The sequence below is a fragment of the Propithecus coquereli genome, unplaced genomic scaffold (assembly GCF_000956105.1).
Source record: "Propithecus coquereli isolate 6110/MARCELLA unplaced genomic scaffold, Pcoq_1.0 Scaffold127, whole genome shotgun sequence".
NCBI lineage: Eukaryota > Metazoa > Chordata > Mammalia > Primates > Indriidae > Propithecus > Propithecus coquereli.
In genome coordinates, this window is record NW_012136858.1 from 5,979,567 (window position 1) to 5,998,194 (window position 18,628).

At 37.4% G+C, this 18,628-nt stretch overlaps 1 protein-coding gene across 1 annotated transcript; it reads right to left on the reverse strand.

Moving 5' to 3' along the window:
* Nucleotides 1–410: 410 nt before the first annotated feature.
* SRSF12 (serine/arginine-rich splicing factor 12) lies at nucleotides 411–17,621 on the reverse strand. Its single transcript, XM_012638236.1, has 5 exons — nucleotides 17,557–17,621; nucleotides 8,739–8,860; nucleotides 7,255–7,362; nucleotides 6,949–7,090; nucleotides 411–859 (listed from the first exon to the last, which is right to left on the reverse strand). The coding sequence occupies exons 1-5, from the start codon at nucleotides 17,619–17,621 to the stop codon at nucleotides 490–492; spliced, it is 807 nt and encodes a 268-aa protein (XP_012493690.1). The 3' UTR covers nucleotides 411–489.
* Between the last annotated feature and the right edge of the window lie 1,007 nt (nucleotides 17,622–18,628).

Sequence of the window (18,628 nt, forward strand, 5' to 3'; positions counted from 1 at the left end):
ATGAACTAATGTCCACCAGGGATTGGCTCAAGTTTAAACACAAGACATAAAAGAGACATAGATGTCAAACAGTTTAAGTCTGCACTATGCAATTATACAGTCATAATTACTTTTTACATGAAAGTGCTTTAAAGTCAAAATATTTTCATAAAAGTTAATATTAATTTTACTAATACTTAATATCCAAGTAGAATTTTTAAAATTAGTGCCATTTTACCCATTTCCTTTGAAAAGCACCCTTCTACCACAATGTAAACAAAAAATGGTCCATAAAATGGTGACATTAGACATTTCATAATTTGTGGTATGGGCCCTTAAGTTGAGACCAAATCTTGATTAATCCAAAGCTAGAGACATTTATTTCTTCCACATGCCCAAAGTAACTAATATCAATTCACATTTTCTGTAAACCTTGAAAAATTTTTATTTAACATAATGAGAGGGTTAATAACTTATATTAAAGACTACATAGGGCTCTTCTGTTGCTGTTCACCAACTGTTTTTATGATGGTAACTCCGAGATCTGGAATGTGACCGAAAATGAGACTGTTTTGCTGATTGTGCTTTACTTTCAGAATTGGTATACCCTTTGGGAGATTTACATGGGGATCTTGCTATGGAGTCAGAATGTCTTCCATGTGATCTTGATTTTGTTCCTGAGCTAGTCTGCTTTTGAGGTGAACTTGATTGTGATTTTCCTATCGACTTGGACCTCTTTTGTAAGGACTTGGACCTTGATCGTCCTCTAGAACCAGAATTCCTTCTTGGAGTTCTTGACTGCCTTGCTGAGGTAGACCGCCTTGGTAGTGATTTGGAACGAGATTTAGACTGGCTATAAGAAAATCGCCTGTGTCGAGACCTGCAAACATCCACAATGTTAGAGCATATATTTCATACAAAACAAGAGATCAGGAAACAACACTTTCAGGAACTTATATACTTTACATAACATTAGTTATGTTGTTACCAGACAAGCTAAAAGAAGTAGTTCTAATTTTATTATGTATTCTTTTCGTTCAAATGTAAGTATCAAGTTTATAATATTTGTTATACTAGAATATATGACCAAAAGATTTTTTACTTTGCTACATATATCTTGTATGGGTCAGTTCTGAAAAATGTCTTGCATATTTAGTCTGGGTTCACAACTCTTAAGAGATACAAAAATCTGAAGGGAAAAAAAGATTAAGAGAGAGAGGCCAGGCATGGTGGCTCGTGCCTGTAATCCTAGCATTCTGGGAGGCTGAGGTGGTAGGACCACTTGAGGTCAGGAATTCGAGACCAACCTGAACAAAAGTGAGACCCCGTCTCTACTAAAAATAGATAAGAAATTAATGGGCAACTAAAAATAGAAAAAATCAGCCAAGCGTGGCGGCACATGCCTGTAGTCCCAGCTACCTGGGAGGCTGAGGCAGGAGAATCACTTAAGCCCAGGAGTTTGAGGTTGCTGTAAGCTAGGCTGACACCACGGAACTCTAGCTACAGCAACAGAGCCAAACTGTCTCAAAGAAAAAGAGAGAGAGAGAGAGAGAGAGAGAGAAAAGGAAAACAATTATTTAAAGTTTATCAAATAATGCTTATAAAAACAAAAACCTAGATGCAGGACTTCTGGGTCCTGCCATGATACAGCAGCTTGTACGAGACTAATCTTCCCACAGAAAACAGCTACACAAAAAAGCTACACATTTATAAAGCAGCTGTTTGAGGCCACTGGAAAATAACTAACATAAGCAGAACATGAGGGGTTACGATCCTTGGCTCTTTTACTAAGACTATTTTCCAAAGACAGTATGGGGGAATTGAGCCCAATCAGAAAATGGCTATTTGACTAAGCTGAAGAGACAGAAGTTAGAATTCAGAGTTACCAAAATGTCTGGGACTTGAGAGATGAGGAAATTACAGACCAAGAGAAACCACTAAGATCTGCATATTAAATTCTCCTCAAAGTCACTGGCCATCTTCTAATTGTGCGTGTATGGAATGAGACTCCAAGAGGCCAGCAAAAACAGCAACTGGGAAATTCAAGAACTGAGCTGAAATTTTATCAGACACATAGTGCTGGGGAGAGAGGCTCGAGTTCAAGCCCACAAAAGGTGCCTTGGGCAACAACACAGGCTTTCAATTAACAACACAGAAGGGCCACATCCTAGAGGGTAAGGACCATGGCCTGGGAATAAATACAAAGCCAAAACAGTTCAAATTTAACAATGCCTTGAAAAAAGCCTTAATAGAATCAAGGTGATCTGCCAGTATTCTTCCTGCTAGAAGAAAACAACTTTCTTTGGAGGATGATAACATCATGCAGAGCCTCTATAATTTTTCATTCACAATGTCCAACATCCAATAAAAATAATTATGAGGTATGTGAAAAAACAGGCAAAAATGACTAAAAACCAGAGAAAACTATAAATGAAACATTCCCAAAGTGATTTGAATATTGGTGTTATCAAACAGGAATTTAAAAAATTACTATGAGTAATATAGTCAAGAAAATAAGAGGAAAAGATAAAACATGAAAAGATGGAGAATTTCAATGGAACACTAAAATCTACAAAAAGAAAAAATGGACATTGAGAACTGCAAATAAATGATATCTGAAATTAGAAAGTCATTAGATGGACTTAACAGCAATCCGGACACAGTAGAAGAAACAGTGAAAACATCCTACTGAAACACAATGAGAGAAAAGGATTTTAAGACATCCGTAACAGAGTGTATGATACATGTAGTGCATTGTCACATAGCCAAGAGGAAAGACTGAATAAGGCAGATGCAATATTTGAAGAGATAGTGGCATCAACAAAGGCATCAACTCACAACTTCAAAAAGCACAATAAACCCCAGGTAGAACAAACACAAAAAAACCTACACTGGACACATCACAGTGAAACTGTTGAAAACCAAAGTCTAAGAGAAAATCTGTAAAGCTGCCAGAGAATAAAAGATAAATCACCTTCAAAGGAACAACAATAAGATCTATGGCTAACGATGGATATCAGAAAGCAACTGAGAGTCCACTTGCTCAAGGATTCTTGGGCATGGCTGGGGGGAGCGGTGGGGGAAGAAAAAAGAAGAAAAGAGAAAGCAACTGAATGACAGTATTAAAGAAAGGAAAAGGAGGGAGGGGGAGTAAGGGCAACATACGTAACCTAAACATCTGTACCCCCATAATATGCTGAAATAAAAAAAAAAAAGAAAAGAAAGGAAAAAAAAAAATCCCTGCACACACAGAATTCTATCCCCAGCAAAAAATACCTATCATAAATGAGTATAAAAGAAAGATTTTACAATCAAACAAAAACTGAGAGAATTCACTGTCAGCAAAGGCGTATGGTAAGAAACACTAAATACAGTCTGGGCAATAGTAAGACCCTGTCTCTACAAAAAAAAACAGTAAGAAAAATTAGCTGGGCATGGTGGCGCATGCCTGTAGTCCTCCCTGCTACTCAGGAGGCTGAGGCAGGGGGATCACTTGAGCCCAGGAGTTTGAGGTTGCTGTGAGCTATGACTGTGCCACTGTACTCTAGCCTGGGTGATAGTGAGACCCTGTCTCTAAAATAAAAAAAAAAGAAATAGTAAATATTCCTTAGACTGAAGGAAAATGATTCTAGATATTAATACTGAACTAGAGGAAAGAATAAAGAACACTGGGAAAGTGTAAATATATTGATGTAGAATATATTCTGGAATAAATGCATAGTCTTTTAGAAATTATTAAATTTCATTCATGTTGTAGATAGTTTTAGACAACATGATGGGGAAAGTGTCCTTGAAAAAAATCCTAATGTAAGAAAAGGAGGCTGGGGGGCAATTTTAACATTCTTCAGGAACATTTAGGGTTCTTACATACACACTGACATAAAGTCAACAAAGATTTATAGAACGCCTAATATGAGCTAGCAACTACTGCTAAGTGCTAGGGATACAAGCATGAATAAGGCAAAAGTCCTTGTCCCTCAAAGAATTCATAGTCTAGTGCCAGTGACAAACTAGTTTTTTCCTATATCCACTGAAGGCAAAGTGAGACAACTCTTTTTAGTCCAAGGTAATATCACATGTACTACATACACTTACAGTATATATTAGGTTTATATGTATTCTGATCCATATACATACATACAAACACACATCCACCCACCAAAAATCTGATCCTTATGAATACTTTGAGAGCTAGGTAAGATTTACATTCTCTATAATACAAGTTTTAAAATGACAAAAACCTAGGTCAGGGATGATAAGCAATGGTCTTTTTAACTGGTACAAAGCAGAACAGCACTGTCTTGAAAGACGTGGTCCTTTCTATCCCTGATACTTCACGATGATTTGAAACAATCAATAGCCCCTTTTTTTGTTTTTTTTTCCAGCCAAGTATTTCCTTTCCTTTCACTAGAAGGCATAGCAATGTAAATATCCACCTTCTTTAGATTAATCAAGAGAAAAAAATGGTTAACTAAGGCTCTAAGCAGTGGCCCCCAACCTTTTTGGCACTATGGACCAGTTTCATGGAAGACAATTTTTCCACAGACTGGGGATGGGGGATGGGGTGTTGTGGGTGGGGTGTGTGTGGTGCAGAGCTCAGGCAGTGGTGCTCGCCCGTTTCCTAACAGGCACGGGCTGGTAATGGCCGAGGCCTGGGGGTTGGGGACTGCAGCTCTAATGTATTTGAAAACAACTTAAATTCTTAATGAATCCAACGGATGACTTCTTTTCTTTTTCCCTTTATAAACTAAATCTTTTTCATTAAGGCCAGTGAATTATTATTCAGTACTTTAGGATAGTGCTGCTTAGGTACAATATTACATCTACGTTGATCTTTGATTTATAGATTAAATCATTCATTTTATATATTCTACCCACATCATTTTAAACTTAGGCTAAACTACATACAGGCTGAGCATCCCTAATCTGAAAATCCGAAACTTTCTGGGCGCTGACATGACACCACAAGTGGAAAAATCCACACTTGACTTTATGTGATGGGCTGCTGCCAAAACTTTGTTTCATGTACAAAATTATTTAAAATATTATATAAAATTACCTTCAGGCTATGTATATAAGGTGTATATGAAACATAAATGAATTTTGTGTTTAGACTTGGGTCCCATCCCTAAGATACCTCATTACGTATAAGCAAATATTCCAAAATCTGAAAAAATACGAAATCTAAAACACTTCTGACTCCAAGCATTTTGGATAAGGGGTACTCAATCTGTATATGTATATCTAGATAGACATAAATAAAATTCGCATTAATTTGAACTGTTGAACATCACTCCCATACAGTATTCAGGTTCTCTATGAAGCCAGAAACAGTACAATTGGTATTAATGTTGCTTTCCTGTACACAAAGCATGTAAATTTAAAAAATGTACATATTAATGTGCTCTTGCCAGGTTTTAAGTTCTATAAATATAACTTTGTATTGGAGTGTAGAAACTATATATCACAATCTAAATCTCAAATAGCCAATCAATGGAAAAATGGCTTTCCCTTAGCCACAGGACAAACTGAATCGTTCTCCATAAGATGCAAGAGAGATTTATATTGTTACTCTACTAGAGAAGGGATAATAAAAAGGATCAGTTTCCAAAATGGCTTCAGTTTCCAAAATAGTATGGCTATTTCTAAATAGTCCTTCACCAATCTTGATAATGGTCCAATCCTGACCTGGGTTCTCTTGGCTTATAAAAGGAACTTAAAGCTTTCCCACCTTCATGCCTACCCAAGGACAGGCCAAAATCAAAGCATTTGGTTTATATCAGGGGAGAGGTACTTATCTGACATGTAAGATTTGAGGGCTCTCACCAGGCCACATGTTACAGCAATCAGGATTTTTGGGTATGAAAAAGTCATAGAACTTAGATATGGTTCTCTCTTACACTTCTCTTCCACTTGGCTAGAGGAATAGGAGCCAGGCCACTTCACAGTCTTGTTTTTAGAACTAGAGACTTGCTTACGGTAATGACTCTCTCTTTTTAGCTCTAGAATGCATACCGTATGTTAGACTTTTTATTGTTTAGGCTCTGGGAGTTGACGAATGGAGGGGCCGTGAGTGAAAGTAAACAGCACTAATGACCAGCTTTGATTTGAAGCTATGTGGGCCTATCTAGCTAAGGTGTTTTACATGTGGTCCAGGAAGGCAACCCTTTTATTACTCAGAGGGTGAGTGTACTGTTGTAAACAATGATTGTTCTCTAAGATCATTCTTTAAGAATGAACAGAATTCACCTTAAAATTCTACATGCCTATGAAAAAATTACAGCATTAAAACTCAAGATAAATACTATATATGTTTAAGAATTTAGGTATGCCAATACAATGTCAGTTGTTATTTCAATAGCTTCACCATTTAATTAGTTTCCACTGTGATTTGCTATTATTCTAATAGAAACAAACCACTGGCTAGCAAAACAGGTAACTTGCAAATATCTCTTCCCCCGCAAATTGCTATTTTTATGTCTTCTTCAATACTGCCATACTTGGAATTTATTCTTGATAATAATTTATCTTTTATAAGTAAATTGATTTATATTAACTTTAGTCAACCTCCTTTCACAAGTGGTTGTATTTCTTATGAATTTAATCACTACTAGAACTCAAGATTCCAAACTGTTGGGCCCATTTAAGAAAATTTACCTAAAATTATGCACCTTGTTTATTGAGTATATATATTTCTATATTTTCCTTTTTCTTTGGTATATATTATCTTCCCATTTAAAAAATTAAAGTTAAGTCTGTCATGAAATATATACACTGGAAGGTATCCAATAAACCCAAGTTAAGTAACAATACATGATAAATAGAGAAGAGCATTTTTTTCTACAAAAGTTGATTGTTTATGTATATAAAACAAAATGATTCAAGTGGCCTGTTTTTAAAAACTCTTAAAAATGTTTTCTAGAAAAAGTAGAAAATGAAGTTTTCAATCTTCTTGTTTTTTGTACTCACTCTTTAAGGCTATCAGAACGCCTCCTGTTTCTTCCCCATGAAGAACTCCTACTTCGAGTTCTTCTTTGGCTGGGGCTTCTTGATCTCCTATGATCACTTGGAGAACAAGGATGACGTTCTTTTGATTTCATTTGGCCTGGTGCTAGAATATAAAGAACAAGACTTACAACATAATTCATTACCTGAAAACCGCAGTAACAGCCACTTAACTAGTATCACTTTCAGAAAGAATTTTACATAAAAAACCTGCCATCGCTGAAATTCATTCTGCTGAATAAACAAGATCTAATGTTTAGTCACACTTACTTTTGCGATCACCTTGTGCAAACTGTATTTCAATTTGACGGCCACATACCCACTTTCTATTGAGGTTATAAAGAGCATCTTCAGCATCTCGAACATCTTCAAATATGACTAGCTGTTAAGGACACTTTGAACATCAGATATCAAGTAAAAGTATTTTTGAAGTATTATTTACATGTGAAATGAAATTAATAAGAAAAAAGTTCAAGTTATTAAACTCACATCTCCAATATGAATAATCAGAAAAAAACCTCTACTTTTTATTATGAAAACAAATGTCCCATTATGATTTAGAAGAGTGAATCTAAAAATAAAAAGAACATCCCTGGTAGTCTAGTGGTTAGGAAACAAAACAAAAAGAACAAAAATGTGTAACTGTACCTTTATAATGTACATAATGTATGTGTAGCTGCAGTATGCATGTGTAATTTGAAATATGTTATGGGAAAAAAAGTCCAAAATTGGCTAGCATAATAAAGTGAATTTTTTATCTGTAACTTTGAATTATAAGAAAAAAAATAATAAAATGAATTGTTTAGAACTCACTCCCTTCTTTCAGAAAGGATCCATCAGGTTTTTCACTGAATATCAGCATGCAGGAGCCTTTATTCTGAAATTAAAATTACTTTTTTCATTAAAAGGCTTTTTAATTACGACATTTAGGAGAAATCACTTATAGTAAACAAAATTGCACATATACAAGTGAGTTAAAACAAAAACTGATTTTGTCCTTTAAAAATATCTACCTTTGAACCTACCATTTTAAACATTCCTTTATGTTTTTACTACTTGGGATATAAGTATAAAAGGAACATAAAAGCAATCTGTAAACATCTGGAATTACATATATTGACTTGTAATACCCTAATAAACTTGTTATCTATATAAATTATATCAAACCTAACTATAATGGAAATTGGCTATATAAAAATGATTAAATAGCTGTTATATTAGGAGGTTGTTCTCTGGTTTAATTTTTAAAAAAATAGCAAACAGAAAAAGCTCAAGAAATGTAATTCAACATGAGACTTTGGCAATTACCTCAATGTCACTTGATCTTGAACCTTGACCTTTACTCTTTAAGGCTTGCAAGATGGACTTTATAAGAGACGCAGAACCAACAAAATCAGACTTGGCTTTGACTCTGGAACTCTGAGTAAATGTAGGAAAGCCGAAGTCTCAACCTGGTGTTGGCTTTGTCTTTTGCTTGATAAAGACTTCCCCTCTTCCAGGTCTTTATATCTGTGTCCACCCTCCCTCTTTACTCCTTGATGCTTGAACTTTAGGTGTCTTTTGTCTCGGTTTATGCTTGGATTCTAGCTAACAAGTTGGTTCAAACTGGGGGGTGCTTGCCAGCTACTGTGGACTGCTTTAGATTTTCTGAGATAAAAAAATAAACACATTTAATTAGGCAATATTAATCTCATAACATATGCTCCTGAATACATATGTATAAGCACATGTATGTAGTATATTCACACGCACACAGTAAAATAAAGGATATTGAACATAAGCAAATCCTCTTGGGCGGCGAGTGTAGAAGTCAAGTGGAATGTAAACGTCTACTATAGGGCCATATCGACCAAATTCACGGCGCAAGTCCTCAGGCCTGAAGTGTTTTAGAAATAAGGCAAAGAAATATGAATAGCTAGATTAAAATATTTTGCCTACAGAAATCCAGTTGAAACCTTCAAAAGAAAGAACACTATCTAGACCAGAATTATCTAAAATTGTCTCTTGTAAGAATCACCCAAGGTTTTGAAAGGAAGAGAGGAAAAAAAGAGTCTTAAGCCTCTCTCTTAGAGATTCTGATTCAGGAAATCTGGATTAGGGACTGGAAATCTGTATGTCTGCAAGTACTCCAGGGAGTTGTTATGGTTAGTCAATTTCCAGAAACACGGACCCAGCACATCCACCCAACACATCTACCTTATTACCATTACAAGACTTAATAATTAACTGTTTCATTAAGAACACATTCATTTGCCTCATTATAATTTTATGTTTATGTTAATCTTGTTTTCAGATAGCAAAAATTAGATTCTAAAGAAGTCCTAGAATTACTTCTTAGGCTTTAAAAAAAAATGCATGTTTTCCCATTAAACATAAAGCAAAATAACTATAGTATTTTCAAATTTGACAATTATTTTGAGCCTGCTATATGCCTTCTACTGTGAGGAAGAACCTATGCCTCCTATGCAGAGGAAATACCGCTGCTAAAAAAAATACATAGCATATTTGCCTTCATGGAGCTACAATTTAAATGAAGAGACAAAATATTTAGCAGTAAAACAGTTACAGTACATTTATATATTATTATATATTAGCCACTGTTCATCCTAAGACCACTTAATTCTTACAATAACCCTACAGTTGTCTACAGATGAGGACACAGATAGATTAACCTTTCTAAGGTTACTGAGCCAGCAAGTGACAGAGCTGGAACCAAACTTCCACCGTCTGACACTGGTCTGTATTCTTAACTGCCTCATGGAGAAACCTTAGGGAATCAGCATCGATCTGTGAGCACAAAACGTGGCTCAAGAGAAATAAGAACACAATACTTCAGAACATACTGTACAGAGAAAAGACTCAAAGATGACTGACTGCAAACCTTCTTAGGCAAACGGAAGAAAGTGTCAGTGACAAAACTCAGATAGTTAGAAAAGAGAGGGGAGGGAGAAGAGAAGCAAAAGAAGCACCTTTTGGGTTTAGAATTTGAGGTGATAGTAGAACATCCATGAGTCCTGTAAGCAACTGAAAATTGTGATTATACAAATTATATTCACTTTATTTTTTCTCAAGACTAGAAGTCAGTGATTAAGCCATGGGAATTTAGGAATTATTATGTAAAGATTCAACTGACATTCACTAAGCATCCACTGTATGCCAGGCAGCACAGTCAATAAATACTGTGACATACTTTATTTCGTTTAATACTCACTATAACATGTTTACCTTCCTTGATAGTTTTAGTTTTATTTATTTATTTTTTTAAGACAGAGTCTTGCTCTGTTGTCTGGGCTAGAGTGCCATGGCATCATCCTAGCTCACAGCAATGTCAGACTCCTGGGCTTAAGCAATCCTTCTGCCTCAGCCTCCCGAGTAGCTAGGACTACAGGCATGCACCACCATGCCCAGCTAATTTTTTCTATATATTTTTAGTTGTCCAGCTAATTTCTTTCTATTTTTAGTAGAGACGGGGGTCTCACTCTTGCTCAGGCTGGTCTTGAACTCCTGACCTTGAGTGATCCTCCCACCTCCCAGAGTGCTAGGATTACAGGTGTGAGCCACCACACCCAGCCCTAGAGTTTTAGTTTTAAAGGACAGAGACAATGTCTTTTTTGTTTCACCTATTCATTCAACAAGTACTTATTGAGTACCTACTATGTACCAGGCCCTAGGGATATGGTGAGGAACAAGAAAAATACAATTCCTGCTCCCATAGAACACAGACTATTGGGTAAAGATTCTCAGCCATTCCTAAATATTGGAATCATCTATGAATGGGATGTTACAGAAACAGACACCTCAGCCTGATGCATTAACTATGGATCTAATTAGTGTTTCCCAGAGTAAAGCTCAGTTGGGCTTAATTTTTTAAGGGTTTCATAGGCAAGACTAAAGATTGAGAATCACTGCTAAAGCAGGTATTTTTAGCATCATATCTCTGTATCCAGTGTAGCTGCTGGGCACACAGTAAGCACTCAATATATATTTGCCTATCTATCAGTGAAGAACACATTACTGTTACCATTTAAGAGTTAAGGAGACTGAAGGTACAGAAGTTATCTTGCCCAGAGGTATACACAGCCAGTAGCAAAGTTAGAATTCAAATGAAGGTCTTCTGAGCCAACTAATCCCATCAACCAAATTGTGGTAGCTAAGAGAAAAAGGATCCTAGATAATATAAAGAAGGAGGCTGGAGCAATGTGTGTTACAGAGGCTTGGAGTCCTGGAAGCCAAGGGTGATGGGAGTGTGAAGGAACAGATCTTCTCAAAAGAGCTGGTTCCCATTCAGTATCTCCAATCCCTTAGCTGTTGTTTTGTTTTCATTTATTTTTGTACTTTTGGTGTAATCTACTTCAACATTCAGAAAACTATAGAGAATAGTAAGACAAACTCCTATGCATCCACCAACAAGATTTATTTTATCTCAATACTTGCCATACTTGCCATAATTTTCAGTATTTTTTAGAAATAAGACATTATAGCCTTCTACTTTCATCATTGGTTCAATCTCTGTTAAATTAACAAAAAAGAAAAAAGAAATAATCATTGGTGTTCATCATTTTCCTACACACTTACATTTTTACTGCAAATGCATATATCCACGAAAAGATATTATACAAATTTTGCATAAATGGTACTGGATTATTTGTATCTTGCCTTTCCCCCTTTAGATTTCTCCACGTAGCTCTAGTTCACTCATTTTAACTCTGCATGATATTTTTATGAATAAACCACAATTTATTCATCCATTTTTCTGTGGATGAACATTTAAGATCTTTCCTTTTTTAAAATTTTTGTTTAAATTGCAAACTATGCTGCAGTGCACATTATGGTACATGTTCTTCCTAGAGCTCTGCTAGAGCTCTCTGGGATGTATTATTATACTAGCAAAGGAATTGGTGGGCTGAAGGATACGCCTATCTTCAGCTTCACTACATGTTCTCCAAAGTGGCCAAACCAACATATACTTCCCAAAACATGCATTACAATTCCCATTGCCACATCTCCTCATTAACATCTTTCAATTCCTGTCATTCTGAAGGATATGAAGTAAATGTAGTTTTAATTTTAACTTATCTAATGACCAATGTGTTGCAACATCTTTTCATACTTATAGGCCATTTACCTTGTTTCAACACCTAGGAGTGGAATTGCTGGATCAAAGAGGATGTATACAATTTACTTTTATACAACTGCCAAGCACTTCTACAAAGTGATTGTACTGTTCCATACTGGTTGTACCATTCAATATTCCCATCAGTAAAGTGTAAGAGTTCCATGTGGTGACAATCTTTGTTAGCACTTGGTATTGTCAGTCTTTTTAATTTTAGTCATTCGAGTGAATGTTAAGTGGGATCTCACTGTGGTTTTAAAGTGCATTTCCCTAATGACAAATGATATTGAGCACTTTTTCACACGCTAATTGGCCATTGTATACAGTAGGCCCTCCAAATCCTAAGGTTCAGCATTCTAGGATTCAACTAACCACAGACAGAAAATGTTTTTAAAAACTAAAAAAATACAATAATTCAAATAAAATATACAGTATAACAATTTACACACCATTTACATTGTATTTAATACTGTAAGTAATCTAGACATGATTTAAAGTATACAGGAGCATGTACATAGGTTATGTAAGTACTATGCCATTTTATATCAAGAACTTGAGCATCTGCAGATTTTGGTATCCCTGTGGGACACCTATGAACACCAAGGAATGACTATATTTTTTTCTTTGTGAAGTATTTGAGATTTTTGCACATTTTTAATAATAATGTTTGTCTTTTTATTGTCGAGTTGTGAAAGTTTTGGAAACAAGTCCTTTGTCACATACATGTTTTGTGAGTATTTTCTCCCAGTCTGTGGCTTGAAATTTTAATTTTGGTGAAATCTAATTTACCAATATTTTTTTTCTTTTATGGTAACTGCTTTGTCCTATAAGAAATCTTTGCTTATTCCCAGGTTAGGAAGATATCTTGTTTCTTCTAAAAGCTTTATAGTTTTATTTTTTACATTTTGATCAATGAACCAGCTCAAATTATGTGTGAGGCAGTTCATTTTTTTCCTATACAGATATCCAGGTGTTCCAGTACTATGTGTTCAAAAGCCTTTCCTTTCTCCACTGGATTGCTTTGCTGCCTCTGTCAAAAATCAATTCACTCTGTAAGTGTGGGTTATTTATGGACTCCCTGTTCTGTTCTATTGAACTATTAGTCTACTTTTAGGCTAATATCACATCATCTTGATTAATGTATTTTTTTTTTTTTTTTTTTTTGAGACAGAGTCTCACTGTGTTGCCCAGGCTAGAGTGCCGTGGCGTCAGCCTAGCTCACAGCAACCTCAAACTCCTGGGCTCAAGCGATCCTCCTGCCTCAGCCTCCCGAGTAGCTGGGACTACAGGCATGCGCCACCATGCCTGGCTAATTTTTTCTATATATTTTTAGTTGTCCAATTAATTTCTTTCTATTTTTTTTAGTAGAGATGGGGTCTCGCTCTTGCTCAGGCTGGTTTCGAACTCCTGACCTCAAACAATTCGCCCGCCTCAAACAATTCGCCCGCCTCGGCCTCCCAGAGAGCTAGGATTACAGGCGTGAGCCACCGCGCCCGGCCTAACGTATCTTTTTAGTAAGTCTTGAAGTCAGGAAGTTTACATTTTCCAGCTTCAATGTCCTTTTTCAATATTATTTTGGCTATTCTAGATCCTCAGCATATCAATATAAATTTAAAAATAACTTGTCTTTTTTTAAAAAAAGGCTTTGATCAGGATTGCCTCAAATCTATAGATTAATTTGGGAGAGAACTGATGACAATAATTTGTTTTCTAATCCATGAATATGGTATATCTATAAATTTATTTAGGTCTTTTAAACTTTTCTTGGCAATATGTTGTAGTTTTTCAGTGCAAAGGATTTTGTACACTTTTCGTTACATTTATTCCTAGTATGCTTTTTGATGCTATGATAAATGAAATTTTAAAAAAAGTGGAGGGGAGGAGGGGCAAAAAAAAAAGAAAAACAATAAATGAAATTGTTTTAAAAACTCATTGTTCCTTTGTTTGACAATCTGAAGTTGACAAGAAAGGAACATCCTATAAAAACTCATTGTTTTCAATTGTTTGCTATTACATATATAGAAATTGAGTTTTCATAAATTTATCTTGTATCCTGATAATTTACTGAAATCATTATTAGTTATGGTAGTTTTGTTGTTGTTAATTTCTTAGTGTCTTCTATGTAAACATGTCACCTAAGAATGGGGACCAGTTTTACTTCTACCTTTCCAATTTTTGTCTTTTCTTTTTTTCTTGCACTGGTTAGGACTTGCAATAAGATGTCGAATGGAGATTACAAGAGTAGGCATCCTTGTCTTATTTTTGAACTTAGAAGGAAAATATACAGTTTTTTATCATTAAGTATGATGTTAGCTATAAGTTTTTCATGTATGCCCTATATTAGGCTGAAGAAGTTCCCTTCTATTCCTAGTTCTTGTTGAGACTTTTTATCACGAATGTTGCTGAATTTTGTTTAATGCTTTTTCTACATCACCATCAAACATATAGCCTCAAATACACTGTAACCAAAGAATGCTACTAAATAGTCCAATACAGGAATGTTTAGCATCTTGATGGTTCCTCACCAACATAAGATATGCATTAAAATGGGAATACTGTACTTGAGATTTAGACATTACTTTGTTTCATTAGTATACTATATTTGACATTTAAAAAAATTATTCTAGCTCTACACAGTAAAAAAGCAAAAGTATTAATATTTTTCCTAGTGTACATCTTGTTTCACCAGTAAAAAGAAACATAACACAAATTTAACAACTTATTTTTAAAATTTCTTCAGTTACTGTGCTCAATTTCATTTCTGTCAAATTTTATGCTAATTCGCAATGTCTTTTAATGTCTTCTGCTTTACAGTATTTGTTAAAATGGCCACCTTAAAGAAACATTTTAAAGAAAAGCTGTCTTTGTTTTAAAACATCTTTATTAAATAAAATTTGAAAAATATTTGAAAATAGGAAAGAAGACAAATCAGTCAAGTCCTACCATCCAAATGAATTTCTTTCTAGACTTATTTTTTACATTTTTACTTTCTTTCATTTTTGAATACACAGTCAAGTGCTGCATAACAAACATTTCTGTCAATGATTGACCCCATATGTGACAACGGTCCCATAAGATTATAATGAAGCTGTACTATACAGGTGTACCATTTTAAAAAATCTTTTATACCATATTTTTACTGTACCTTTTCTATGTTTACATATGTTTTAATATACAAATACTTAGCAACGGGTTACAACTGCCTACATTATTCAGTACAGTAACACGCTGTACAGGTTTGTAGCCTGGGAGAAACAGGTCATACCATGTAGCCTAAATCTGGAGTAGGCTTTACAGCGTAGTAGATTTGTATTCACTGAATGACGAAATCACCTAATGACAAATTTCTCAATTTATCTCCATCATTAAGCAATATAAGAGTATAGTTGAAATCACACTACATATATAATTTTATGCCACATTTATTCTAACATTTTTATTCCAATGATTTTATAAGCATACTAAATGTTAAAGCTGATTTAAAATGTGTCTAGGTGTCAGATTGCTAGTTAACTTACCTGCATACCATCTCGTACCAAAAAGTTGTTAATACAGGTTACCTGTGATGATTATACTTTCATAACACCATACACTAGCTATGCAATCTTGGGTAAGATACTTAACCTAAACCTTGGTTTCTTATTTGTAAAATGGGGTTAATAAAGATCATATATTATAGGAATATTGAGAAAATTTAATAAGATATGTAAAATTTTTAGTACAGCACCTGGCATAGTGAATATTTAACAAATGTTAGTGATTATTACTTCATTAAGACAATATAACCTTATAGATTTTGATTGCCTGCTAGTAGCAGCACTAAAAAGTGGTGAAAAATGGAAAAGGATATCAATAAATCTTAGTTATCAGTCTCAATTACTCGGTGGATTACCTATATCAGAGGTTAGGTATCACCGGCAGATGTGTTCTGTTTGGCCTGCACAATGTTTAAACATTTTTAGAATGTGTGGAAACATGAAATTATTGAAAACATGAAATATTTTACATCTCTTAAATATATAAAAGTGTAATTTCATATGATTCAACTTAATAAATGCTAACATTTTAAAACTGAGTTTACAAACACAATATCTAGATTTCTGACTTCTCTTGAAAATTAGGAAAATGTGGCAACAAGGAGCCCAAATGCCTGCATGGCAGCTATCAGCTGGAGCTTAGTAGCAAACGCTGTTCCCTTTAGATGGCACATGTCCTTTTCCATTTGCTACAGTCCACCTCATGCTATTGTGCTTTATAATCTGACAAATTCACTCATTTATATTACTGTAGCTGGCCCCGTGACCATTAGAATTGATATTTATTTATTTATTTATTTCAGACGCATGGGAGGGGCTTCAGGTTGTTCAGTTTGCAAGTGGTCTGTTTACAGCTATGGGATTTTTTTTTCACCCTGCCCAAATCATAAATTTTGCTTGTCTTTTCTATGTACTGATAAACATGTTGAGAGAAGAAATATAAACACAGGCATCTTTTAGATGTTAACTACGATATATTAACTAATAAGTCTATAGTTGTGACATGTATGTTTGTGGCAATCAAATAAAAAATTCCTAACATTTATTTACTCCTTACAGGTAAATTATGATGCTCCACATGACTATGGAGTCAAGAGCTCCACATATTTGTACCTGTGGAGCCCCAGGTAAGTCATTAAAACTCAGCTTCAGATTTCTCTTGTGCACAAGATAATATTGCACACTTAGCAAGGTTGGAGGGGGGAGTAAATTAAGTAAGTCCAGTGAAATGAAAAGTCTACTAATGTCACCTCCCCGCGCCCCCATTAAGGGAGAAAAAAAGTGCTACACGAAGAAGCCATTCTTTAAGATCTATGTTTACACACTGTGTAAAAAGAATTCTCAAGGGGTACGGGGCGGACTTAGAGCATCAGAATCAACCAGGTTAAGTCCAACCCAACCGTTATTAATACTGTACTCAGAACTTCAAAGAAAAACGTACAGATCTCATTCCCTAAAGTTATCTTTTGTATTTAGAATACAATCGCATAAAGAACAACATTTAACCCGCACCATCTGTAGTAGATCAGAACTGCGGGAAAAGAAATTGTAAGGCCCAAGGTACGCACTATTTTACAGTACGTTCTCATCACCCTCAATTCTTCTTCATCTGGGAGGGCGGGACACGCGCTTTCACTGGGGCACCGCGGCGACAAAGGGGCTGAAACGCAGGCTCTCGCGGCGAGGGGCGGGGAGGGACCCGGGCCACGGGAAAGCGGCGGCCTGCGCTCCGCCGGCGCCGGAGCGAGGCCGGGACGGGCGGAGGGCGGAGGCGCGAGTCCCGCCCAGGCCCGGCGCAGCCCCGGGGCTCGCACACACCCCCGGGGCGGGCTCCGAGGAGACCCGCCGGGCCGGGCCCCGCTCCGCGGCGCGGCCGTTACCCGCCCCTCCCCCGCGCCCCAACCTGCAGCCGCCGCCGCTCACCTGGTGGCGTCCGCGACGTTCCTGACGAACAGGGAGGTGTTGGGGGGCCTCGTGTAGCGAGACATGACCGCTGCCTCCGTTCCCTCCGCCTCTGCCCGCGGCCGCTGGGCTCGCTCCGTCTCTCACTGCCGCCGCCGCCGCCACTGGAGCTCCGCCGGCCCCCGGCGCGACCCCCTCCCCGCGGCCGCGGCCCCGCCAGCGCGCAGCCGCAGACACCGCGCGGAGGGGGCGCTGCGCGGCGCGAGCCCGGCCGCACGGACCGCGGGCCGGGGGCGGGGCCGGCGCGGCCCGGGCTGGGGTCCCGGGGTCTGCGGGACTCGGGGAGGGCGGCGGGGTCAGCGTGTGTCCGGAGGGCGGGGACCCGAGGGGGCCTCGGGGCCGAGGCGGGGGAGCCCGGGGCTAGCGAGAATAGGGGGGAGCGTGGCGGGGCTGGGGGTGGGCGTGGGTCGGGGTGACAGCCGCGTTAAACCGCGCAGCAGCCCGGCCGCCGCTGGGGCCTTCATCGCATCATCCTCAGCCCGAGACCTTCGCTATCCCTCCTGCACCTCTAGTCTTGGACGTTAGGCTTTTAAACTGTGAGATCTTGGATTGGTTGGTTTGCTTTTTTAATGTTTGGTTTCTTCATCCGTTATTCGCTTGGGGCGTAATAGTCAGCTGCGGGTGCATTCGTGCAGATGTTTGAGTGTCTGCTACCGCCGGGCACTGTCCTAGTGCAGGATACAGCAATGAACAAACAGGCCACGTCCTTCCCCTCAGAGTTTACGTTCTAGAGAGGGAGCAGACAACAAAGAATGAACGAACGAATTCGTGATGTAGAAAAAAGGAGTCAAAATGCTGTGCCAATTAAGCAAATTTAAATTATCCTCTTCCCATTCCTCCAAAATGTTGTAGCCCGTCACTTTCTACTTACCGTCTTGTTCCTGTGGCCGGCACAACCTGTTACCCAGGGCTGGGACTATAACCAGGTAACTCAGACATACTAATAGCATCTCCTTTCACTCTCAGAAGTGTGTCTGCTTTGGGATATGAATGATGTAATCACCCTGCCTAGTCCCCAGCCTGCTCAAAGGCT

Excerpts from the sequence above, each read along its gene's own strand:
- SRSF12 (XM_012638236.1), bottom strand. The coding sequence starts at position 17,621 with ATGTCTCGCTACACGAGGCCCCCCAACACCTCCCTGTTCGTCAGGAAC. Across the intron at positions 7,091-7,254 it reads TGCACAAGGTGATCGCAAAA|CACCAGGCCAAATGAAATCA; the intron begins GTAAGTGTGACT and ends TTTATATTCTAG. Across the intron at positions 860-6,948 it reads CGTTCTGATAGCCTTAAAGA|GTCTCGACACAGGCGATTTT; the intron begins GTGAGTACAAAA and ends GGATGTTTGCAG.